The 27,474-nt window shown below is 37.5% G+C and overlaps 1 protein-coding gene and 1 long non-coding RNA gene across 4 annotated transcripts in view; one reads left to right on the forward strand and one right to left on the reverse strand.

Moving 5' to 3' along the window:
* RAP1GDS1 (Rap1 GTPase-GDP dissociation stimulator 1) overlaps positions 1–27,474 on the reverse strand; it is a 95,757-nt gene that overhangs the window by 21,828 nt on the left and 46,455 nt on the right. The window contains exons 3-5 of one of the 3 annotated variants that reach the window (XM_032685318.1): positions 23,127–23,249; positions 17,966–18,091; positions 3,904–4,050 (exon numbers count right to left, since the gene is read on the reverse strand). In XM_032685318.1, the coding sequence (XP_032541209.1) occupies positions 3,904–4,050; positions 17,966–18,091; positions 23,127–23,249 (396 nt within the window). Of the gene's footprint in view, positions 1–3,903; positions 4,051–17,965; positions 18,092–23,065; positions 23,250–27,474 lie in introns of those variants that run through there. The other 2 variants (XM_032685320.1, XM_032685319.1) reach the window with 2 other exon arrangements.
* LOC116785578 lies at positions 10,235–26,196 on the forward strand. The gene is made up of 3 exons (XR_004356592.1): positions 10,235–10,344; positions 15,249–15,348; positions 26,147–26,196. It is a non-coding gene; the product is annotated as an uncharacterized LOC116785578 (long non-coding RNA).

Raw genomic sequence — 27,474 nt, forward strand, 5'->3', positions numbered from 1 at the left:
TGATGAAGGAATCTATAAACATAATTATTTTTATCTACTATATGCCCATATATATAAATGTATATATACTTTCACACATGCATACTGTATCCAGCTAACTTCCGATCTCCAATTTGACTACCTAATAAGCCAATTGGCCTAGTTCTTGCATAACTTCTGTATTTCTTTAAAAAGGCTTTCATGGTTTGTTTTAGAGATCTCAAGAGACAATTAGTTACCTTATAGACTGATCCCATTAACTTGCAAATAGTCTTGGCTTTCAGGATTATGAGATCTGCAGAATAACTACTCATGTTTCTAACTCAAGTAAAAGAGTGTTTGCATATGATTATTAGTTTTATTAGATTAGTTATTAGTTTTTCCCTCTTTATCCAAGCCTGCTTTGCTTCTTGCTCTTAAGCAGATTCATAGCTACACAGAGACTAATAATGGAAAGCAGGAATGAACTATTTGTGTCTGATTGAATTTGTGTAGTAAAATACGATTATGACAAGAGGGTCAAGATAACCTGAGCTGAAGGCAAAGGGATGTTCTCCATAAGAAAAAAACCCTCTGATTTCAAGCAATGCAATTAAATATCAACACTTTCTTTTCAGCTTGAAAGAACTGCAAGAGATGCCAAAGCTGAGTTTGTCCTCTTAACTCTGTAGTTACTAATAAGATACTAAGGAAGCAAAGAAAGAATTGAGAGACAGTAGGCAAAAATAATTCCTAAACACAAGCAGATGACACAAGAACCTTGTAAAAGAAATCTTAGTTTTAAAGCTTAGATAACAGTGTTATAAATGGAGTTACAACTGCAAGCTGAGTGTCCAGAATCAGGATGAGATACAAGTATGCTCCATTAATTTGTTCTGTTTAGAAAAAGAAAACCTTACTTGTAGATGCTCTTCAGTTGCCTTTTTTATATAACTCAGTGTAATAAATCCCTGAAAGTACTCAAGAATGAGTCTCTCGTGTTAAAAAAAAAGAGGTAGTTGATAGTTACTACTAATAAAGTAGCAGCTATTGGAAAAAGGTAATTGGTTGACTGGGAATGACAAACTGTTTAGAATCAAATAAAACAATTCATATACTCTTTGCTCATAAAATGCTAATAACTGGAAAATATTAGGGTGTTCACAGATAATTAGATGCAACTAAGAGCCAACTCTGCTGTAATGGTCCTTGTCTAGATAGCTAGTGCAACTTAAAATAGTGCAAGTCATTAAGAGCAGTAAAGAAATCTTCAAAGTCCCCACCTGTGATTTTGTAACATAGCATGCTAAGCTGGAAAAGATTACAGAAACATGAAAAAAGAAGGTAGAAGTGCTATTTCAAAGACTGGAACACCTTCTCCTTACCTAATATTTTTCCTTTTATTTTTGTCCAATTGGTTTCCATAACTACAAAGAACGTGATTCTAGGCTGAAATCCCATACTGCTCATCCTTCAGCAAAACCAATGCAGTGTTTATCTTCTTCATAAGTAACTGAGACCAAACCTTTGTAAGTAAATCCTGAAAATGATATTCACTAATCTGTGACCACAATTAACTGTCAGGGCAATCTCAGTTTTGATGTTTAACAGGTCAGCAAAGAACTGCATTTAGTCAGAATATTATCCATGATGCTGCAATGCATGGAAGTTAAGTGGTTATCTCAGGCTGACATTGACTGCTGTCCTGAAAATTTATGATGGTCCACATGTGATATTTTTGATCCATTCATAACTATGGTCATAACTTGTGGTTCTTAAAACAAAACTGGAAAGATAGGTCAACTATGCATTTCTCCATTCACATGCTACAGGTACGGTCACTGAATTTTCTTCTAAAAATTTAGTCCTCTAAATCCTTTTTCTCCTTTTTTCTTAATTTTTTTTTAATATTGTTTTGGCATATTATTTGGAGTTCGATTCAATGGTTGCCCAAGTCAATGAGCAAATTTTACACAGCATACCCATGGGTGCTGGGCCAAACATGAGCTGGGTTCCCACCAAAAGGAACCCTTCCTCATGGAGACCACCAAGTATGTGGGGTAGGGTGAAGGTTTGGTAAGCCCCCAGCACTCCTCCCTGATGTGGCGGCAGAACAGGGTGGTGGTGTGCACCCAAATCCAAGAGCTGGGAATACTCCTGCATTTATCACTTCTGACATTGGCTTCAGCAGCTCTTGTGAATATTGTGTCAGTGTGTGAGATGAAAGATGTTCTTTAGCAGAGAGGAGAGCAGCTAGTGAATCCTCCTAGTTGTCACTGAACTACACAACTGCTTTACTGATTGCATCAGAATAAGCTATCTAACTAGATGGAATGAGTCATTTATTCAGTGTTCATAACAGTTAAGCTGTTCAGAAGCTGCTTTTTTGGGAGATTTATCTCATAATTAGTTTTCCTAGGGAAGATCTGCCAGGAGCTTGGTCACTGAAGCAAAACTGATAACAGTATCTCTACACATTGCTTTTGGACTCGTCTGTCTTGAGCTACCAAGTATACTGTATGCTCATTAGTCTTAATTAATACACAGGATTCCAGCAGCTTAGAGGTGAGAATACCTTTTTTTTCCAAATATTTTAACAAAGAAAACATGGAGTTAACACTATGAAATGTAACAAATGTGACACTCATGCAGACATCAAGCAAAAGAGCTCCTGAAGACTATATGAAATAAAGGAACTGGAAAGTTGCTCTTTAGATAAGATGGAAGAAGTACGGGAAACAAGAATTCTTAGATAATACAAAGAAAAGAGGAGAAAAAAAAAAGAACAAGAGAAAGAGATGAGACACATACAACAGTTGTATTTGGAGCTGAATGAGTTACACCAAGAGATGAGATCTCCACAGAGATGGCACAGAAAACACACATGGAAATTATACTAGAAGAGATGATAAAGCAGATTAAAAATGTACACAGTAAAACCATTCTGAAAACTAGAAGAGTTTTAGGAACACAGGATTGGAAAGTGAGTAACAGGAAGTTACAGCAAATTATATCTTTCCGGAAATGGTGAGTTGCTAATAAAGAAGATATTTCTTCCTAAGATAAAACACTGCAATTCATGAAATGGGCATGACTGAAGGAACAAAGTGATTACTAACTACATTTGCAATCTGTGCCATTGCAAGTCAAGAGAGCAGCCCCTATTTAGCCTTCCTCACTTATCCCAAATTTCTTCAAATTTTGAAAGCTTGAAACTGTGTGAACACTATAAATATGCTTTGGCATATTAACATACTTGTGTGCAGAAGCAAACTAGGTACTAGTTTCTACAATTAATGTAGAATGCTATTTTGTTACTCTCAGTGGTCAAGGGTTTCTCACTTAAGATACTATCTTGGTTTTTGCCCCAGCCCCTGAACATCTCCAATTAATGGGATAGAGAACATAAAAATTTGTAGACACAGAACAATGTTGACCATACCCATAAATGATTCCCCATTTAACTTAGAAGAACATAACGTTGTTTTATTTACATTTCACGGGGAGAAAAATTATTAACTGTTTGGCATACATACCCCCAAATCATTAACAACACTGCATGTCTGCAACAAATTAGTCCTATTTGATACTAAATGAAAAACAGAGGACTGAATGTAGCCTTCTAATTAACTTCTGTAATCTGTTTTTTTCCTAAGGTGTACGATACATCTTCATGCAGTGCTTTTAAAAGAAGTAAATTCCAGATGTTGATCTTAAAACTTTATACAATAAGCTATATGGAATTGTATATATCTAGTATTTTTGGGGAACATAATTTTACTGAAACAGAAAACTGTATATGTGAACTGAGGTCCTTCATCTTTTCAGAACAGCTTAGTGTTAGTATCCACAATGTAAACCTACAGATGACTTTAACTTTTTATCTTTTTTTTTGTTGGGGTTGTTCTCCTGGTAGACAGAAAGCAAATTTTCGGTGTTGTTTACCATTCTCATTGCTATAGTTCATCAGCATGCCACAAAAGACAGTCAAGAGCTTCTCACTGGCTGGATCTGTTTTACTGCACAGTGACCTTAAATGGTCTACTACAATATGTGCACCACCTGCATGGTCAACTGCGTTCCTGCCCTCATCTGTAAAACAAAGAGTTACATTAAAAAAAAATGAAACCAAAGCCGTCGAATCCCAAACATAACAGTAATCATACAAAATGAAGTTTTTAAACAGAGTGAAGTCATTCTTCCAGTGTTGTCAAATTCATCTAGAGAGATGCTTGAGGGCCAGCTTTTAGTGCAACAGAGCTAGGAGAGTGAAAACACCTACAACAGAAGGGATTAACCACCTGGCACTAATACCTTTGTAAAGAAGTTCAGTGTTTGAGGCAGAGCTGCTGGAGCTGCTAAATAAAATTCTGAAGATACATTCAGTTTAGCCAGAGGGAGGTTCTGGGCACTTTACAAAGCCTAGTCCATATACAGGTAAATTACTCTTACCATTATGCAACTTGAGAAATTGAAATACAGAAAATAAATTGCTTGAGTTACTTAAAAACAAAATAGGGAATAAAAAGGACAAAGCAGACAGAGGTACTAATTCACAGTGACGAACTCTGTTCATGCACTCACTCTGCCACATAGCATGTTCTTTGTGCTTCTATAGTTGAAATTTAATAACACTATCAGGTTCTTTTTGTATGGCTAAAAAGAAAGATTTGCTCTACATCTATAAAAGGCTACGATGTTCTGAAGTATTGTAAATAGCACATCATAATCTTTGTATGGAACTCTTCCTATATAAAAAAATCAGACTTTGATGAAACAATTGCCTTCTATTACATTAATCATCAATACTGCTTTCTTTCCCAGCAGGCAATCAGCAATACTCAACAGTCAATAACCTAAATTCCAGGGCTTTCAAAAGAAAAGATATTTCCATGTGAGGCACAGGTGGAATCAACTGGAAAATCTGGATGAAAACAAAACCTTGTTGGGAAAAAGCAATAAAGCAAAAGTTTTTGCGAAATAAAAAAAACCAAAACAATCCTCTCCCCAATTTCTTAATGGCCTCAAAGCAAATCTCCTCTTTTCCTTGTTATTCACCACTCTACCATCACTCCTCTCTCCCCCCCATCATACGTGGAGGCCAAGCTACCAACTTTTCAACATTCTGCAAGGTACTCAGCATGAAAACCAAGGCTGCACACATCTATAATACGATCTTCCACTATAAAATGTTCCAGAACTCTGCAAAAAGAAGTTTTTAAATCTTCCAGTTCTTGTTAATATTATTTATGAAGCATACATACCCCTTATCCTAGATATAAAAACCAGGATTATAAGTATTGTATATAGGAACTGCAGATAATTTGCTGAGTGGACTTGGAACATTAATTCTTGGTGGATCTTAACTATTAGGATTATTACCAAAGTGATAAGTGTTTTGCAGAATAACTGAGATACATGCAATGCAGAAAAACATCACTGCCACGACTGTTTCCACCTTGGACAGGATCTGGGTATCAGAAGACTGTGTTTTGCTGCAAGCATGTATACTCCATACTGAAAAAGGAGACAGTCATCTATTTACACTCAAACAAATTCAAGGTAAGATTCTGTGTCAAGGAAGGACTATAAAAAAAAGGATAAATACAAAATAAACCTCTCACATATTTGATGTTATAACAAACATAGCCATACTGCTGAAATGAAAGGAAGTCCTACATCAAAATACAGTGAAATGATATAGTTAGGTGTTCAGATTCAGTGTTTACATTTACCAAATCTGCAGAGAATAAAATCAAATTCGGTTGGAATATTACAGCATTCTGCTTTATGTATCCTCTTCTGGTACTTTATATTACAAAAGTAATGCGAATACATGTTTTTGTATTTGACTCAACCTGTTTTGTGAGTCAAAATAAGTATGCAAAATGAAACTGAATCACTGATTTTGGATCAGAAGGGCTGAATGTGGTCCTCAAATTACTATAATGCAATTAAAATCAACAAACTAAAACCATAATAAAGATTAGCTTCAGATAAGGATCACACATCTCAAGCTTGTTCCTGTGTCATGATACAGAACTACATGTAGAATGTGTAAGTGAAGAATAATGTAAAAGTAGAGTCAGGTGAGAGTTTGGAAGCAAGGGTTAAAAAAAAACAAACAAAAAAGGTTACAAGCCAAGTTCCTTACCTGGATGGAATTTGGCAGAACTCCACTGAAAATAATTGTGTGGCAATACTTCAAAACAAATTAAAATCTAAGTCATATATCCTTTAACTTCCATTTTCTCTGGTTTGTGAAAGAAGTTATATATTAAAAACTGGTGTTAAGTCTCTCAATTCAAATACATGACAAAATTTGTATCAACACAATATTTTTGTTAGGTAAATAGATAGTCAACTTCCACTGTAGTCAGCAAAAATAAAGCAGAAAGAGACAGAAACAAATCTCATTCCAAGAAATGTCTCTGTCTCTGTGGTATACTCAAAACTTTAAGTACAAATGAACTTCAGGATCCCTCCCAAGAAGGTGGCAGGCTGTAAGTGCCAGACTTTGACAGGACTACATAGGCTGGCAGACTTGTAAAAGAGATGCCTTAACTGAGTTTGTTGCTCTATCTCTTTCCCATGCTAGAGCTCACCTTGCATGGCTGCTTCTCTGCCCTAAGCCGCTGAGTGAAGAACAGACCTGGGCTAGGGCTATAATTAGATGTCCTGGTGCTGCCTTCTTCGCCCAAGAGGATTAACTCAGCTCATTAGTGCAGGGCCACAAAGAATCCTGCACCAGATGTAGGAGGAACGTTCTGAAGGTCCTGACTACCCACTGCAAGCACTGCTATGACACCCCGCTGCATCCACAGGCAAAAAGCTACTTCTGACTCAGAATGCTTCGTGTACGTATTGCCAACTTACTTCTCACTACTCCGTCGCTAAGAAACAGATCTTGCACACAAGAATACTCATCAAAGTCCAAATCATTTACAGTCAAAACAAGCCCACAGCATGTTGCCGTGTCTTGTTCTCAATCCAACTATTACCTTGCAGTTCAGCAGCTCTATGAACTCCCACACTTAACGTGCTTCCAGCCTCCCAGAACCTGTGTTGAATTTTTTTCCTGTGACCTTTTTAAATAAACATTTGCTATGCCTAAGAGAACACTGATTGAACAGTTTAATGAGAGCATTCACATTTCTGCTTAAAAATGCTTTATTACAGCCCACAAAGGGCAATGCTGTTGTATAGCTTTTTTTTTAAAGTACATGTAATACTGTCTAAAGATGCCAGAATGACAACAACCCAAGAGACCAGATATTTTTTTCCCTGTAAAATGTACAGTAAGATTTATTACAGAATGAGCTATTACTTCCACAACATTCTTTAGCCCAATTCAATACAATCGTCTCTAAGAATTAGTACAATCTCTTTTCTCTATCCTGAGTTGCTGGAAGGAGTTTTATGCAAAAAGGGGTTTTAATGTGGATTATCAAATTACTGCAACTGCTCACATTCCTTCTATGACCAGTCTTGTCAAATTTTCCCATAGCTCAGCCATGCCTGCTTCAATGGATGCTCAAGTCAACAATCAAACTTTTTTTATTGTGTATGATTGCTAGAACTTTAAAATGCAGCACTTAAAGTACTTTCAATTTGCTTTTCCCAAGATGTATTTGCATGATTTTCACTTGAGTTTTCGTCCGTAGTTCACTAAGCCCTAAAACAAATCAGTCATAAAATGTAAACAAGAAAAAATAATTAAACTGACAGCTTAAAGAATAAAAACAATGTAAAGCATAAGCTATATACCGCCAGTGAGTTATTTCTAAACCACATGCACCAAAATACTTTGATTTTTGTCCTCACCGAAAGCTTGTTATTTCCGGACATACAGCTAAATCAGGAAAAAGGGCTGTGCCACAGTATACGCAGATATTGGGAAATATTTAGGCTTAAAAAACCCCACTCATTTCTCAAATAATCAGCTAGAAAACTATTTGACAGCGTTTCTTAAAAAATGATCTTTTGGGCTTGAAGTATATGATTTGAAATGTTCTGATTTTGTCTTGCAACTGGAAACCTGAATTCTTCTTTCCCCGATTCACGTTCTGCAAAAGTTTATTGGTGTAAACAGCTGCATAGTATAAATGGTGCAACTCAGAGAGGGAAAGGATCATTTGTATGATCAAGGTTCCTGATTTGTATAAACCAAGCTGCCAAGACAGCAACTTTTGGTGATGTGGTAAAAACAGTATTTATTTTAAAATTCTTTTTACTCTGCAATTGGCTCATCATTTAAGTGACATACTGCCATTTTATTTTAATTACTACATCTTTATTGCATTTGGCTACAATCCTGCATTTTTTTTGATCAAAATATTGCTTAGTCCTGTAGTAAGTTTATCTTAAAATGCTGGCAGCTATCCTTAACCCTAAGGGTAAGCACTGAGGGTACTGTCTCATAAACTATTCCTTTAGAATAATTGCTAAAATAATAAATATGTAATCAGTAAACTAGAAGTGCTATAGTAGAATGCTGTCTTTTAATATAGTCTCTTCAAGGATTGAAAATAGGTAGCGTTGATCTTTTTGGATAAAACTGTTGCCAGCAATTTTGTTGGGTAATGACAGCTCGCGCAGCAGCATACTGGCCCTCTTATGCAACTAGTTCATTCTAACAAACAAATACAAATTTTAAATGTTGTAGCCAAATAGAGATGTAGGGGTGTTTTTGGTTGGCAACTCATAGTATGTTCAATATGTGGACCACAGGTTATCAATAACAACAAGCCCTAATCTCTTTCATGATTTCTTTTGTCTACAGACTCAGGAGTTTGGCAGAACATTTGAAGGGAAAGGTAAATGTGCCAGGACCGCAATCTCCCTAATGTTATGCTGAGGCAGCAGTCAAATGCAAGCCAGATTCTAGTCTACAATTTAATTTCAGTAAAATGTGCTTATTTGTCATATTCCTCTTATGTCAGATAAATACAAGAAAAATCATATTTTTCTGATTTCAGACAAAAGAACAGTGATGAGTTTACTGTTTAAGACTTCAATACTTCATTTCCAGTCAAATTCTACTAGTGGACCTGAGATTTCAATATAGCAGACAATGAGGCATCCAATACTACTAGTCTGAGTATTGGCAAATTATTTGTTCTGGATTCCAAGGATACTTCAAAATGTAATTAGAATGTAGTAATTACCCCTACTGAATTTATTTGAAATTAAAGAAGCCAGGTATGAGAATGTTCTACTGGTATGAGAATGTTCTACTTAGATATACAAAACTCAGGTAAAGGTCCTCAGAACTGAATTTAGCAGTTCCTCTTGCCTTCCTTTTCATGTGCAATATACTTACAGCAGACTCTTCAGGTGATTTTATAACTCTATGAAACTCCACAGTAATTCCAGTGCAGTCAAACAAATTACTCTAGGTTTATGAGAGCATAAGTCAGAGCTGAAACCTGCCTAAGTCAGAGCCAGCCTATGCTTATTATTTCATACAGCATGAAATAAATCATGGAATCCAATTATACACTAAAACAGCAGGCAGTTTTTCTATACTGGTAAATAGGTATTTATAGCATCTCATACTATTAACAGAATAAACTTGCACAGCACAATTAATTTAGAATTCTAACTCCCAGGCCTACAGTGAAATGTTGCCTTCTAGTTTCAAACTATCCAAGAACAAGGGTGAGAAGTGAGCGTGGCATGGTCACAGTCTGGTGCAGAATAGGGGCATGCTGCTGACTGCTGCTGAAAGGAGCTTGGCAAGAGGCTTAGACTGGTGTTGTGTGACAATGGTTCTGCCCCTGAAGGAGCTAAAAGGAGCTGGGTCTCCACCAAGGCAGCCAGAGGAGCAGTCACAGAAAGTGTGTGACCCATGGAGATTTGGAGTAGATTAGGAAAAGCCCACGAAGGAAAAAGCAAAATAAAGCCAAAAGAATCCACCGTAAAGCACATCTGTGGATCCTACTAGGCCCTGGGAAGAAAGAAAATTATTTAAAGAACTGAAAATTAATAAATGGACCTGGGATCTAGGAAAAGCTGGGGCAAGTCTTGCATTTAGGGTCAGTGCTACTTGCCCCAAATCATGAAGCCTAGAGGCAGTGAGAGGACCTGGCCCTACAAAGTAAATCCAAGCAGCAGAATGTGAACTGATGCTTGTTGTACTCTCCTTGTGCAGCCTGCACAGAGGAGCTGACTTGTAGAAGATTCTTGTATCTGAAAGGCTGGAGGATACAGCCTGAGAAAGACCACAAAACGTCTTGTTTTAGGAAGGCTTTTACTTCCTTAGCAGAAGGCAACCCACTGATTTGACCAGAGGGCAACTGGCAATGCAATACAACTGCAGAACAGCCTCAGCTCAAGAGGCCAAGGGGTACCAAGATAGGATTGATAAACTGGACACTGTCTTAGGTAAGTGACTCTTTTCTAAGGGGAATCTGAATGCTGTTGTAGACAGGGTATTCAAGGCATCTACCGTGATTCCTCAGGCCATCCTGCTGGCTGGACAACTAGCCAGACATACAGCAGTCTCAGGATCAAGGAGGCTTAAAGACCAACTTTGCTCATACGCACTGTATTCCTAACACAAACCACTTTGCTAGTATGTGTAGTGTGAACTAACTCTTTCCTCACCATTTTTGCCAAATACTTAAGCTGCAACTTCCTCTGGTGGGCACTGTCTCCTGATTGTACTACTGTACAAACAGCATTATTAGAACTCTCTAACTAAACAGAGTCCTGGTCCCCTGGCTGAGGCATTTAAGGGCTCCACTGCGTTAAAGGACAGATTTTACTAACACAGTTCCTCCACAATTATGTCCAGTTTCTGTTTCTGAGAGTTACACAGTATTCCTTAGATAGGAACACAGCAAATGTGATGCAATTTAAGTGGTTTGCATATAGTATGTTATCTCTATGCTGTTATCACACTGTAGGAAATGCTGTATAAAACCAGATGCCTGTGCAGCTATCATATGAACAACTGAAAGGCTTGGTCAATGCAATACATGCATGGTGCACAGTGTTGCAAAGATCTGCAGAAGTGGATCTGAGAGTACAACAAAATTATATTCTTCGGTATTATTTACGAAGCTGTCATTACATAATTACACTGTATTAAAACACAAAGTTAAAAGGAGAAAAACAATGGCTGAAAACTTTAAAAAAGACAATAAATTAATAAACACATCCCAATTTTATATAAGCAATGCTTAGCAAGATACTAACAGATTCTTTCTTCTGTCTTCCATAGTAATCAGTTGTCGCTTTCTACCATTGCTGACTTAGTGACAGTTGATATTTCTAGTCACATAATGCCTACTTTCCTAAATAGAGTAAGCTAGACACTTTGCCCATGTTGAGACACTCAACTAACAACCTTTGTTTTCTGAGGGGTGAGAAATCAACAAGCTGACTGTGCAGTTATCTCTAAATATGAAAAATTTCACATATCCTTAACAGCAAAGTGAAAAATGGCATGAAAAGGGAGGTTGAATTGAAAAGAGAAGAGGGAGCTACCCATTTTGGGTTGTTCACTTAGAGTTACTGAAATTCTAAATGCTTTTCCTCCTGATAAGAATTTTTTTTGTCATCATAAATATTAGGAGAATTCCAAGTTTTTGCTTTCCTACTGTGTTTAACTTTGAAGCATGAAGAAATAGGTCAGTTTTTAACTGAAGTTTGGAACTTAGATTTCCTTTTAAGGTGGCAACAAGATCTAGTGAATAAGGGTTTCTTTCTAAGTCTGCTCATGACCCTGGAAACATCTTCCATATATTTTTTTTCCTTTTTTTCTTGTTGCCTGTGGCTTCTATTTTGACTGTTAATTAAGCAGATTTCTCTGAGCCTGCTGTAATATGAGCAATACACAAACTTTACAGACTATGGATTAAATGCTGGAGAGGAAGAAAGGAAGGAATCAGAAAAAATCTGCTTGGTTTCCTAGATATTATTTGCTTTGTACCTGTACTGACAGAACAGCTATCTACTTATTCTGCTTATTCAAATAATCTTCCTGGAAAAAAACAGGAAGAGGAAAAGTATTTGCCCTGCAGAAAATAAACAGGACCTGTAATACCTATGGACTTTAAAACAAACAAAAAATCAGGCCTCATAGCTTCATCTTAAAGGAAGGAAAAGTTCCAAATCTATGGCAATTTGGTTTGGGTTTTCACACGCACACGCAAACAAACTCTCCAATGTGGGCTTCTGTGAAGTTTTGGCTTAAGTAATGAGAATTTTGCCATTTGTTTCAGTAGAGTTAATATTCAGTGTAAATTTTAAAAAGAGTATTAGCCTGAGAATGAGAATTCATGGGTTTTGCACCACCTCTCAAATGGGTTTTTTGTGATGTTCTAGGAAGACTTCATCATCATTCTGATTCCATTTAGGCCAGCTATAACATAAATAAATGAGAATAATATTGTTTAATAGCTTCTTAAGAACATTCATGATTAATTGCTGTTAAGTACTAAATATTACTGAGAAAGTATGTGTTGGCATACATATGGTATGATTAGTTTCTAGCTGATGCACACAAGGATTGCATCCCTAGAATTTTAATTCTCTGCAAGCAAAACAATTTTCAAGCAACAATTTAAGGACTCTGGTCTTGATTTCATGGTATTTCTTGGGAAACAGCTTAGTAGGTGGCATTTGCATTTGGTAGGATCTAGTACAATGATAAGTGAAAAATCGTGGTAAGATGCTGCCTAGCTGCATGAATCAGGGTGACCTTCATAAAAATGATCAGCCAGTAGTGTGCTGTTATCAACACCAGTTGTGTTCTAGGACTCTGCTGTTTTTCCATATGGTAATGAAAAAAGTTATGCCATTTTCTAAAGAAAACTGAATTTGACTGCTTTCCAGTACGCTTAATTTCTTAAGTGACTGGCTTTCTGCTTTAGATCCTGAAATTAATCTTATCTCCTGAGAGGAGATGGACATAACTGCAACTGAGTAGTTTCTTATTTTTGTGCTTAGCCTTCCTTAGCAGATCTCTGCAAGAGGTCTGTATTATCCTTATAAAATGGGCAGCTGAGAATTTATAGCATGTGTAAGATCTTTCTAACAAGAAGTGGTGTAATGTTCATGTTCCAGTGCTGAGGGTGAGAAAGGCCACGTAGTCAACATTCAGCTAGGAGTCTTGCCATCAATACAAGTAAGACTGCATAGATAACTGAAAAATATACAGCTTGGGAAATGAGAAAATGATCCAATAAATTTCCTGCTGAGAAAGGTAGATAAGCAGTTGTCAGAGGAGAGCCTTTATAGAATGAGCTGGCATTTCTAGCTTCTTCCCAACTCTATAGCTGTTTGTATCATGATGTATCGTTGCTGAGAACATGGTATCCAGGCTGGTGGTTTCATGAAGAAACAAGGTTGTGGAGCGAAAAGAAATAGCTTTGAGATTCCCCAACGAGGTCTCTATGTACTACCATTAATATGAATATTGTGGAAGGGCAGAATGGGAAATTTTTCACTTCTGTTACAAGATACATGAAGAGCTTACTTCCCTTTGCCAGCTCTCAGAATATGTGTATGCTCTAAACAGCAAGAAGGACTTGCTTTCTACTGGGTAAGAGTCTAATCTATTCTCAACTGAGTCAATCAGAATCACTCCCTCTAGTCTGTATGGCTCCTGAACCAGGCTCTAAATATCCCAGCCTTTCAATTCCTCTTAGAATTATCACTTTTGTAGTATAATTATGGTAGCCTCTATCGTATGCACAATGCTATATAAAAACACAGGAAAGTAGCTTGTCAATCAGTTCAGAACTGACGTGTGTAACAAATTACCCGTGGAAAGATGAGAGATTAAGATAGCATGTGCATCACAAACTTAATGATAAAAAAATATCGTGAGGCTATTATCAGCTAAGAAAATAATATTAATTTAATATAGCATAATTTTCCATTAAAATTCTTGATAAAATCTATTTGGTTGGTCTGATCTTTCATCTATACAAACTGCATTGGTGTGGAGGGTGTCAGAGTAAGACAGAGACCTGGCTACAGACAGGTTTTGTCTTTCTCCCACATTGTCATGTAGGTCTTGCAAGAAGGCAGGCCTCACTTGAAGACTGTGTCTCAGTCTCCCTGTCCCCCAAGCATTCAATCAGCCACATGAGTCAAGTCACCAGAGTCTGCCCAGTCTACTGGGAAAGAAGCCAACAGAGAGAGCAAAGGTGTGTACTAGCCACCAGGTTGTTCATTAAGTGATCAGAAGCTGCAATTTGGATAATGTTTTTCTATAGCTTAATACCCCAACTGCCAGAGCTGATAGTAGCAAATAATTTTTAGGCTTTATCTACAGCAGAATTAGCCACTCTGTTCTGACTTAAGACATTGCTTTTTGTAGCGAGAACCATGTTAGGTTAAACATAACCTCCTCCAAACAATGGAGATGAGATCTTTATGTCGCATGTGGAGCCCAGGTGCAGGGAGGTATCCTTTATCTGTAACATTTGTACATCCATAACAGACAGCCTTTAATGAAGAAATAGCACTGGGGAGAATGACAGGAGGGGTTGGAAAGACATACAGTAGGAAGGCAGCTATAGTTTGACTCATGCATAAAAAGTGATGAAGCAGGTAGAAGGACAACTCTTGTGCTCTGACTGGACAACGCCTGAGAATTTAGCTTGGACTATAAGCAAAAAACCATAACTGGTGGCTAAAAGGAAAGAGTAGGCTAGGAGCTTTGCATCTAGTACTATAGTTCAGACAGAATTCTGCCCCCGAGTAAGGCTGTGGAACCCGTTGTCTGGGGATACGGCAGTACAAGCAGCTGTACTTGGTACAGGCTCTAGATACAGTGGGGGAGAAAGCAGGAGGGAGAGGAGGAGAGATCATGTCTCCAGTTCTTTACTTTGCACTTTCTGCTTTGACAAAAATTTGAGGGCTGAGGTGTATGTGCCATTTACTAGATAAGCAGGTAGAACAATTACAGGCTGTACAAGAACATGCAGTAATGTACCTTCTTAAATTGTACGACTGCACTGAACAGTCTGCATGCTGTTGCTTCTGACAGTCTGCAATTCAATGCTTCTGACTTAAGATCTTTTAGTTTGCCTCAATTGTTTCTTTCATCTCTGCATACAAAAGTAAGGCTGGGTGACTAGAAGGCTCATCACTACCAAAAATCTGCCTTCTACTCTGCTTTGCAATTGTATTTGCCTGTATTCTTGATGTTCAGAGATTCACATAATGCACATTTCTTCACAATACAAATACTCTAAAAAGGATGTTCTCAAGGCTGCTTGGTGTAAATTTGACCTATTTTTTCCTCTTTAATTTCTTCCATGCTCAAATAGGTGATGCAGTGTTATTTTTAGAGGGCCAGCACTGATGAGCACCCAGATGATAACACTTTGCCATGTGTACCTCAAACTTAATAAAGAAGAAAATCTGTCAGTAAGTCAACAGGTTTTCACTTCATGTTTTTTGTGAGGAGATGAATCGGTTCAGTGAGGTCCTTGGCCAGCAAGTGTGTAATTCCCCTTTTACCTTGTGGAAGGTACTAAACCTCTTTCAGCATTGGGACTGAGCTATGAATTACTGTTCCACAGCAGCTGTGTTCCAGGAGTAGTCACTCCTGAACTTATGTGGAAATGGTCTTGCCTTCATGTCAGCAACTCTGGGATCTGTCAACACTAAAAAACTACTGCCATTTTCCTTTAATCAAGAAAAAAATTTCAGGCAATTCTCTTCTTCAATGCCTTCCCTGCATAAAAAGCCATTTGTCCCACAACTTTCCTTCTGCACCATGCAAACTTCTCTCAAAAATAGAGACCCAATTAACTCAATTTTGTACAAACTGTCACTAAACCAAGTGATGCATGCTTGCTGGGATGAAATACAGGACAACTGGGGCTTTCAGTAAATAGAAAAGTTGCTATGAGCCATCCAATATGGGCTTTATTTCACAGTTTCATTCTAACATTGATTTAGGACTTAAAAACATTCCTCATTATTGCATAGTATAATTACATGAACAGTGTAAGTGAAAAAATGCTCATGTATATGCTAAAATATAGTCACTGATGTATTTCAGGTTCTTATACAAGTCCCAGTTTTCAGAAGGGTAACAGCTGCATTTGTCTCAATTGAAAAGAAAAATACTATCAATATGTAGCATTTTAATTAAAACTACTGGCCTCCACATGTTGTCTTTGTTATACTTTATAGTTCCTTGTTAGGAAAAACAATAGGAATAAATTGAAATATATTAAATTTTCTAGTAATAAGCATAGTGAAAGTATTTGTCCTAAATAAGAATTTCGGATAGGGTACATAACAATTAAGCTTAATAAAAACATGCTAACATATAAAATAATGCTAGATAGGGTGGCTGTGATAACTAGGCACTGTAAATAGCCTCTTCCACTCAAATCCAATATGCTAATCTTGATTTTTGTGACATTTTATTACATTTTATTCATTAATCTTATTCAAATACACAGGGAAGGTAGTGACTGTCCTCCCACAGGAGCACAGCAACACATGGCACACAGAACACATCACCGCCCTACTGTAGATTTTATCAGTGCCAGCTTTGCTCCACAGAAGGTGAATAACACAGCTTTTCTGCAGAGGATAAATCCTGCACTGTAAAAGTCAGCTGTAGTCCACAACACCTAATACCGCAAAACCATTTATGTGTGCCCTTATTGTATTTCATGAAGAGATGTGTGGTGGACAACAATGACATGAATAATTACATAGATTTTACTTATATGAAATAAACCAGTGCACTTGAAAGTGACCTTTATGTCACACATGATCCTGAAATAAAATATAGTAAATAAATTATGTTATAGAAAAGCTCAACAGCTTCTACTTGGAAGTTTCCACAGGGAAGCAGTTGTTCAGTGATTGGTCACCTTAAAGAAAATCCTAAATGAAAGAATTATACATTAACATCCTCAAGAGTAGTTATCTGTAAATGGAAATGCCAGCATGGAAAATATGATTAACTTTCCTCAGGTCAAAGGCAAGGTAATTTAAAACAATATAAAATGTAAATTTTCAAACTTGGATGAAAAAAAGGAGCAAGGAGAAAGGCTACAAATAATTCATTTTTTGTTTAACAGGCAGTATTCAGAACAGCAAATTTTTTAGTAACTACAACACAGTACACAGAAAATTTCTTGTCATATGAAATAAGGCACTAAATCTCAAGACAACAAAATGCTTTTACAATTTCATCTCACTTCCCATCTGCAGACATCCATAGCCTTCTAAATCCTTCATGTGCTTGAAAAAATGTTCCTGTTGTCTCTGCTTCTGCAGAGGCTTTTATCAAAATATTTAAAGTAAGGGATAATGAGGCCACATTTTCCAAACACTGCAACCACTGACTTGGTTTTTCAGATGACATATCTACGCACGTAATCAGCACATGGAGTCACAACTACATTTCAAAACTCAATTGCTTCTCAGTGTAAAAATTTATTGTGCCCATACAAAGCTAAAAAACCTCACCAAGCTCCCCCCTCCATCACCCTTGACTACCAAAAATACCAATATGTAATCTTAGGGCGATTGATTGGCCACACAAAAATACTGAGAATCAGCAACATTAGCTCAGACATCATTTCAGCCACATACGCAGCTCTTCACAGCTTTGCGACTGGTAGAATACAAATATTCCCTTCTGACTCTGGTCCCTTCCAAGACATTCTGTTTGAGGAAAAATTAACTGTTCAGGCCTCTGCATATGTAGCACCTGCTCCTTGAAAACCTAGTTCACTGTGTTTAAAAAATCCCAAACCCAGAATCACGAATCTTTTCTATTCTTATATCCAGTTGTATCACAATATTGAAACAGGTTTTTTAATCTTTCTGTCACAAAAGCATAATCCAAGTGTGACACTCAATTTTCCCATACAATCAGAAGAGTCATGTGGTAAATAAAAAAAAATCAAGGAAAGAGGAAAATAACCCGCCAGTACACAAAGTGCAGAACACCAAAACACTCCCCTCCCTTCTACAAGAGCATCTACAAAATAGGGCATATTTCAACACTCACGGCTATCGTAGCATATATTGCCCAGGGCACGTCCTGTTTGAAGCAATACTTCCTGGTCTTTGCAGTTTAACAGCTGCACCAAAGGAGGGATCAAGCCAGCATCCACACATGGGTTCCGCATAAATTCTGCAAGTAACACAAAGCCTGTTAAAGCGAGCCAGCTGTTTTCAGTTCATCAATTCTAGTTACACTGGCGTGGCAACTGGGCCTTTTGTGTGACTAAACACATGCATAGATAAACAGTGTAAGTACTCATGAAAGTTTCTAGAGAATAAGCCCAAATCAGGATTAGGGCTTAGTTCTTTCCATTATTTGCTAATTTAGAAGGAATTAAGAGTATTTAATTGACTTCCATGGAAACTAATTTAACATAGTTCAGACTGTGAATATTTTTAGCATCACAAAGAAGTGGTCAAAAGAACAGTGAATTCACAATAAATTCAACATAAATTAAAATTACTAAATAACACAAAAGGTGATATTTTAGTAATTAAAAGTAGTATTCTAGAGCAACATTTTTCACTCTCTATTCTCTTAATCAGAATTCCTGAAAAGCTTTTGCTTTAAAACAATAAAAAAAATAAAATTAAAGCTCAGTAAGAGGCTATTTATTTAGAAGGTAAGGAAAGGAACAGAAAAAGAAAGAGTGAGAAATATAAGAGATTATGTGAGCCCAAAGGCCTGTATCTTTCCACAATCTAACCGAGGGAGAAAAGGCAGAGGACCCATCCCTCGGGAAGCTCTTTCCCTTCTGTCCTTTCTTGCTGCTGTGTCACAGAGAACCAAAGTATTATTTCACGCCCATACAAGTCACAGAGTATGATCCTGCTGTCAGACAAAGAGCTGATCTCCAGAAGGAGCTATAGTTAGGCAGGCACTGTGCTGCACATTTTAAAAACGAAGTTTATAGAAGGAACCACCTGATACACCAGTAAGTGTTACTTCATAGTTTACTACAGTGCACCCTTAGGGACGTAGCACTGTAATAGGCAAATGGCCAGTAAGTTTTTTTATTTGTTGTGAATGGCAAACAGAATGGTAAGGTTAGAAGGGACTACAGTGGGTCAGGTCATCTGGCCCAAAATCCCTGCTCAAGCAGGGTTTTCCCAGAGCACATTGCACGGGACTGAATCCAGACAGATCTTGAATATCTCCAGTGAGGGAGACTCCACAACCTCTCTGGGCAAGCTGTTACAGTGCTCAGTCACCCGCAGAGTAAAGAAGTCCTTCTTCATACATTGGTAAGGTCCCTCTTCGTCATCTCTTCTCAAGGCTGAACAGGCCCACCTCTCTCAGCCTGCCCTCAGAAGAGAGATGCTCCAGTCCCTTAACCATTTTTGTTGCCCTCTGCTGGACCCGCTCCAGGAGCTCCACATCTCTCTTGCACTGAGGAGTCCAGAAATGGACACAGTAATTAAGATGTACCCTCACCAGGGCTGAGTGGAGGGGCAAATTATGTCTCTTCCTGATCCTAGACAATGTCGGATCTTTCAAAATCAGTTTGCCTTTGTGTTACTTAGTCATTTATAAAACAGATTCAACCAGGGTGCACAATCCCCCTAAAAACAGATGAGAAAGTTTTTCTGATTCTGGATGAACAAAATTCCTCATGCCAATAATTCAAAGATTTCACACCATGACTGAAGTACAACTACATCTTCTTAAATACTCCCTTTGTTGCATCCATTACAATGTTCTTTGAAATTTCTGTAGCTTCAAAATCTAGTCTCTTTTGTAGTTAATCTCACAGTGTTATTTTAGCTAAAGAATTGTCATAGAGGTAAGCAATAGTCACGTGATGATAACCTTCAATATATCAACAGTAGATTAAGAAGAATCAGCAATATCTAAACACTTGCACAGGTACAATGGAAGACAGTTGTGAGTGCAGTTAACGTGCCTTCTTAAGTTACTGTAACATTTTAAAACTGTGGCCAGATGCTACAGTGTGATAAACAGTGATGATATCCATCGTAATGAACGTAACAAATATCAGATACATCTGTTCTTTAAAATTGGTTTTGCTATGTCTTTGTAATGTTCAATCTATTTCTTTATCACCCACTTTCATCTTCATCGCAACATTTGTTTGCTAAATGTATTTTCTTCCTGTCTTCTGTGTCTCCTCAGTCTCTTCCTCTCAATTGCCTGTAAAAGCTTTTCTCTGATCCTCAGCTTCTGAAGCACTTTCTTTTACACCTACTAATTTACCATAGTCTCTACATCACCAAAGACAGATTTATGTTTTTCTCCTAGTCTGTAACAGGAAATGAAACCTTTTCTCTTCTAAAACATTGAGAGGTCTCACTCAGTCTGTTCTGCTGTTTGTTTAGGTTTTCCTCACATGGTGAAAAAGAGTAAGAAATCCTTTTTCCACCCTCACTCCATTTGGAGTGCACAGAAGCTTTCAGGCTCCCATTCAGCAACAAAACAACCGGGCAATATGCGGAGCAAACTCGTATTTATGTAGGTCATGTAAGGGCAAGAAGTAAAAGAAATGGTGCCGTATACAGCAAAATAGATTTCTGAAACAGGAACAAAAATGTGATAACTGCAACCACATTTGCAGTTGACACTACACAGAAGTAATAAAAGAAAGAGGAAGTAATCGAGAGCAGACTCACAAAATTCCCACTTATGTGGCAGGGAAATGAAGCAGATCCTGTGAAGCAAAGAGTGAAGAATCGCTTAAGAAGTTAGGAGGAGAACCACCAAGGACAGAGTAACATAAACCAAAGGACAAAATTTTGAAAGAGAAATGTGATTGTGATCTAGTATTACAGACTGTGAAGGTGATGTTCTCATTCTTACACCTTGGCAAAGAAGATGAGGCTAAAGACCTTGGAAGAGGGTTTAAAAGGTACACAGTGGGGAGAGAAACTCCATGTAAAAAGTGCATCTGAGCCTTCAGACTGCTCACAATTGAAAGGGAAATAGCCGTAGCTGGAAAAACAAGAGTGACTAACAGGAGTTTTGTATGTTTGGATATTCAAAACAGGAGAGACTAACATGAGGTCATGCTGGGAGGAGGAAGAGTCATGTGGGCTGAAGAGGTGAAGCAGGAAGAGCACCAAGAGGTCGAAAGAAAGAGATGAAACATGACAAAACCACTAAAGCAAGTAGAGGAATTTGATGTGACCAGATGCGTGAACTTGTGTGTGTGTGTGTAAGACCAGATAAGGGGAATGCAAAAGGAAAACAAGAAGTGAGGAAGGAAAAGATGCTCTTTTATCAGTAACATCCAAAGTCAGACTCTCTACTCCCAGCTCTGGTAGTGTTGCATGGCGTGACCATAGGGAAATGAGTTCAAATGCCTGGGTTTAATGCCTACTATCTGTAGGATGTTGATAACACAAATCGCTCCAAGTGCCCTGAAGCTTGTTGAGAACAGGTGCAGTATAAGCATTAAACTCTTATATTTTTATGTAATAAAACAAAGAAAACAACGGAAATCAAATGAGGTATTCCTTGCTATCCTACCTAAGCAACTATTTCAACAGTTAGAATCCAATGAGAAATACCCAGATGATCTCAGTCTTGAAAGCACTGGGTACCTTAAATAATTTCTGAATACTGTCACTTTAACCTTGGCTGACAGAGGTCCCAGTTACACCTGCTAATGACTAAAAGAAAGACAAAAGCTATTTTGTACGATGAACCAGGTAAAATGCCAGCTTTTCTGAAGTTTGTACATATAACACCAGTTTAAAAGCTGTCAGGAAAAATGATACATTAGAAACTATTCATACATTTCATGTACTATTTCAGATTTGAAAGGTACTGGCTAAAATGCTCTGTAAGAGAATCTTTCATGAAACAATACACAGTAATCAGTTTAGCCATTGTGAACATTTATTTTATTTTTAACTTTCCTCAGGTAGGAGCTACAAGGACTAACTGGGAGGATACACAGTTGACTTTGATATTCTAAATACACTTATTATGAATTCATTAATTACAGAAAAAACATGTAATACTGTTTCATAAATCTCTATCATGCTGAAACATTTCTAAGTTGAAATTTCTATGTTTACATTTTTTACTGGCTATTTATCTAAATAATTTTAACACTTAAAAAATAAACATATATATCCTTTTTTTGTTAATGTAGTTTCTGAATGTCCATATATAGCACTGTCTCAAATTCAGTAAAATGTGTGGAGAAGGTCACCATGGGGCTATCAGTAAGAAGCTGTATTATTGTGACTCCAAAGAAAAGGTGGAAATGGAATGTGGAAATAGTCAGCAGTAATGTATCCCTTCCTCTGAAGAGGCATCAGCATAAGAGTTTACAAAGGGAGAGGGATAAGGCTGCCAGGACAGCAGTTAAGAGGCATCCTACTTTTCTCTACCTGGCCTCTGGGGAAGGGAAGTCCAAAATGCAATCTCTGCCTCTTTTGCTGGGACAGCAGCAAGTCCAGGGGTGTGAAAAGTCGGCCTCTACCCTCATCACAGGGTCTGCCTGTAGTGCCCTCCTGCAGATATGAGGTCATTCTTCTGACCTCAAGGTATGCAGGGTATTGGGTGAGTTTAATATAATTCTTTATAAAGAAAAATTTAAATAGTCTTTTATTATTTCCTATGTTATATCATACACCATATGTATATAATACATACAAAGATGCATGCCTGATTCTCATTTGGGACCCTGGACTCTAACACGTATAATGCTCTTCAGGTAGAAGTAACTGGTTTTGGTGTGGTACCAAAGGCCTCATAAAGGTAATAACCTTATCACAAATCTCAGACCAAAGAAATGATCTGCTATCCCTTAACTACCTGTATACATGCTACTGCTGTAACTACATGCACTATGCAAAACTGGCTGCACAAATGGTGTATGTCTTTTTTTCTACATGTATTTCATACAGAAATGCATTTCATCAGTGGTGTGCTATTTCTGCCCAATAAATTGCACTATTGTCTTAAAAACTAAATACTCTGAAAGTAAGAGTTAAAAAAAATCCCAGTAGGCCAAATGCTGTTTTGACTGTATTAAAAAGTAGAGAAAAAAAATTTGACAAAACAAAAGGAGTGAAAGGGAGAGACATGAAAGGTGTCTAATCTATAAAATGAAAACATAAATGAAGTAAAACATACTGACAAGTGAGGTGAAAAACTGAAGATGTTCCAGCAGAAAAGTTCTTGTAGAAAACCTCACCATTTCTGGCTACTTCTGCTATGATGTTAGCTACTTTTGCTGTGCAGGAAGATTGTGGCGTCAACAGATTCGCGAACACCTGAAGAACTCCGCTTTTCTGGATTTTTTCACTTGTCTCCATATCTGAAAAACACATCACACAAAAATGACTTGTGCATCAACTTGCTTTGGGGAAGAAAAGAAAGAAAAGCAGAAGGGAAGTTAAGTCTTCTCAAAAGTAATGATTAAAGTCATTATTTTCCCATATAAGAAGCCAACTGTTATTTCAGTAACCATATTTATTTTATCTGATGTGCTTGTAGAACTTAATACTTTGCCATTCCCAGTCAATTGATCTTTGTAAGGTGACTGCTATATAAGTAAATATGATACAAACTTATGCATACATGGGGAAAGTACTGGAGAGACTGGTAGAAAGACTAAAGGACATGGAGTGATATGAAGCAGACTAAGGTACTATGTAAAAGTCAAGGAATGATACTCTGAAAGGATGAACTATTGGAAATGTTCAAGGAATTATGGGGGAAGTCCTTACAGCTGAAGGTACAGCTTAATACAATGTAGGAATCAGGAACTGGAGAAGAGGGAGAGCTAAGATGATCCTGGTCTGGACTCCTCTTATACTCAAATATCTTCTATGTTACTCTGCTAAGCTACAGTAGCTCCAACGTAGAATCAGTAGAAGGAAAAGGGGAAAAGAACATTGAGTTTCCTGTAGTAGAGATCAAAGATTTGTGACTAAACCTTTCCTCTCTCAGCATGTAGTAGAGAATTGTGCAGCTGCTCTGTAACAAGGCCCTGCCTAATATTTTTGGCCAACAGCTCTGTAACAAACTGAAAATTAACATTGATTCAACTGCAATTAAAGACAAGATACTAGATGCTATAACATATTTTGCTAATGCTTTAAATAATGGCATATTTGAGAGGAATACTAGTGTGACATACAGCATGATTGGATGGCAGCTATCATTTCAGAAAGCAGCATGGCTCCTTAAGCCATTTATAATAGAAGTTGCTTGCCGTCTTCAAAAATGACTGTGAGAAGCTCCAATTGATGTCTTTTGCAAAGCAAAACAAATCCATCTGAATGGAAGTCTACTGTTCGAAAACCCTGTCTCACAGGGTCATTTTTAAGCAGTACAACATGCACAAACCCCCTGACATCACTTTTAATTAAAGGCTGATAGTGTAAGTTAAAATTTAAAATAACGCTACAGCTTGCCAGTACTGGTGAGAAACAGATGTAGACCTTTTAGGGTTGAACAGACAGTCCTCTGAGCACCAGAGGACTTAACAGATTAAGAGAGAGAATTTCAAGTCTGGATTGCAGTTATGCCTCCTATTTCTGTATTCAATTCCAATTTGGGATGTTGGTGTTTAGCTAGAACCATTCATCTGCATTTGATTACAAACAGCTTAGGTATCAATAAAGGTTAATTTCAACATCTCATGCATAATGTAAATGCTAATTATTATTAACCTGTTTACAATTAACTGCGATTTTGGAAATACACTGAGAAAGCCTCTCAAAAGATATAACGTAAAGAAACTTATGGCTTATTTGGAAGTTTTTATAAGTTCTAACATATATTTAGGAGCTATATTCTCCTGTGGATATATACAGATGAAAGGAAAGTTTGAATTCAGAGAAAATCATATCAGGACTAAAGACTGGTCCAGACATCTTAGCTGTCTGCTAAGGAAGAGCTCCTCTTTCTCTCTTAAGTTCAAAACTCAAAGTACAGAATTCGAAATTCAAAATGTAGGTATCTGTGAACCAGTATCAGTAGGCAGGAAACATTACTGCGCTTCCTCCTGTCATGCTGCTGAGATATACAGTATCCAGTCTTATTTTTATAATCTCTAGTTTGATGGACTCATTACTGTGCAAAGCATAAATTACATAAGTAGAACTAAATATATCCTGCAAGAAGAGGGAAAATAAAATTAAATGCTTCTCCGGGCAAGTTGTGTGTAACAGATACACCCTGATTTATTTTCTTAAGATAAGCAAGTGAGCACCAATAAAAGCACAGACCTCAACAGGCCTGTCAGAAATTGGGAGATCAGCTAGGTATGATCACATAAATGAAAACAAACCAGTGAATCTTTACTTACTCTTAAACAGTAGAGGAGGCACACCTGCATACACTCTTCCCTTCGAACCAATATCTGAATCTTTCTTGTTACCCAGATTGAGTATCAATGTCAAACTTTTGCTAGTCATAAAGGTTATAAGACTGATTAATTTGACCAGCAGTGAGAGAGTATAACTGTCACTGGGCAGGGACACTCTTACCTCTGCTCTACCCCTGGTGTGTGTTCAAGCATAATTATTTTGGGGAAAAAGCACATTACCCTGGCAGCAGGCAGAAGAATTGCTACTAACTATGCAGCCCACAGTGCCCTCTGAGGTGTATTTTTGCCAGGAACTGCCTTAGGTATAAAAAACGCCACAGGGTGCTTCAGCTTGTCTACTCCAAGTCTACCTAACCCCTAACTAAGTTCTTCTTCTGCAGAACACGTACAATTTACACTTGGTGTAATATACTGAAATTAATCCAGTTTCAAAATAGAGAGGTAACAGTACGACATTAAATCTTTGAAAGTAGTTTATAGTAGAACCTCCATATAAGGCATCTTAAGGGAATGTGCCAAGAAAATTACTGTTACATCCTCAGGCACATTACTCTGTTTTGTATCTGCAGAATAAATCCTTTTTTTTCTCCCTAGGGATTCTGTGTTCATCACATGAAAGTTCTATTAAAGAAGGTGGGAAAAAAAAAAAAGACTGTGCTGAAATATGCAAATTAATTTCTTAAGTCACATGTAATTAGTAGATATTTTAGTTATAGTAAACCAATCTTTCTGGAGCTTTGAAATGCTTACACATGAAAGGGTATTTTAATTGGAACAAGATGTCTTATACATAAACATTGTTAAATTTTTATTTAAATTGTTTATTGCCTTGTTAAATATAGCATTTTTGCTTGTTACTTTTTTACGTTCTTTTAAAGGAGGAAAACTTTACAGGCAAATGATGCACAGGGCTGCCCTGCAAAGTCCAAAGATCTTCAACCACTCTTCAACTGTCTGAGAAGTCAACTGTACACTCAGTTCAGGTACTAAGCGTTAAAATGCATGTAGAAGAAAATACCAAGCTGGAGGTCCTGAGGTTGATTTCAGCACAGCTACAGGTATGTAAGTATTTCGTAGAAGTGCCCAAATGGGACAGTTACTTCATGGCTATTTGCAAAACATGAGCGAACAGTCCTGAGTGACTCTGCGCACACATGTGTGTGTGCAGTTCTCAGCTCTGTTCTGTGGGATGCACCTGAGGCATAACTGTGCTAGGAGGGGACTACAGCTGCAGACGCACTGTAAAGCAAATAACTTCCCTTAATCAAACTAAGCCTTTCTACTCCTTTGGGATTTTTTCCACTTGCAACTGTAGTGGCACTGCTATTCCAGGGGCTGCCCACTCATTAAGGTCCGTGCACCTCTGTCTCTTTTTTGCTCAGCTTCATATAACACAAGTCTTATAAAAATACATAAAACATAAAGGGACATACACAGGGACATAAATGAAGGAAAGTGTGTGTGGTGTTATTCTTTGGAGTGGACAATGAAGGGTCATGTTCATACAGAAATATTTTCACTGTGATTGTAAAAACCATGAGTTAGCATTCTGCAGAACCTGAGACTGAAAGACCACACACCAATGCTTGCCAAAGGGCTGGTGCTCATACCACTGCCTGGCCCTGGCAGAAATACTGTACGGTTTGCTGAGAGAATTATAAATTGCTAGTGGCTTTAGCATAGGCAACCCTCAATTCTTGCTTTTATTTGTTCTCTTCAGAGGCTGGAGAAGGCCTGACTGGCTCCCTGTCTGTGTGTGTGTATGCATGAAAGAGGTATTATTTATTAAGAGTACGCATCTGCATGCTAGTTTCATTCTGGGCTTCCTAGTAAATTATTAGAGGCTAAATTATTTTGAAAACTCATTTCAGTTGTCATCTTTTGAATTGCTCTTTCAATGTATTGTCCACTGTAGTTAGAGCAAGCAAAACCAAAATATTTCTCTAGGAGCAAGAAAGATCTAGGCAAAATCTCTGCCACATATTCTTCTTCCCTGCCTTCTATACTGGCCAAAAAGGAAATTATAGCCAACGTTTCCTTTAGCAGAATTGCATCCCCTTTCAAATCTGTTAGTTTTGTGTCTGAAAGAAACATAGAAATCTATGTAGCCTGACATTAGGATGCTAGACCTCAAGATCCTTTTGCTACATGCAATGTCCAGATTTCAAATGCTTTCTTTTAAAGCCTGATTTTCAGTCTGCTTGCA

Source organism: Chiroxiphia lanceolata, chromosome 4, assembly GCF_009829145.1.
Source record: "Chiroxiphia lanceolata isolate bChiLan1 chromosome 4, bChiLan1.pri, whole genome shotgun sequence".
NCBI classification, from domain to species: Eukaryota; Metazoa; Chordata; class Aves; order Passeriformes; family Pipridae; genus Chiroxiphia; species Chiroxiphia lanceolata.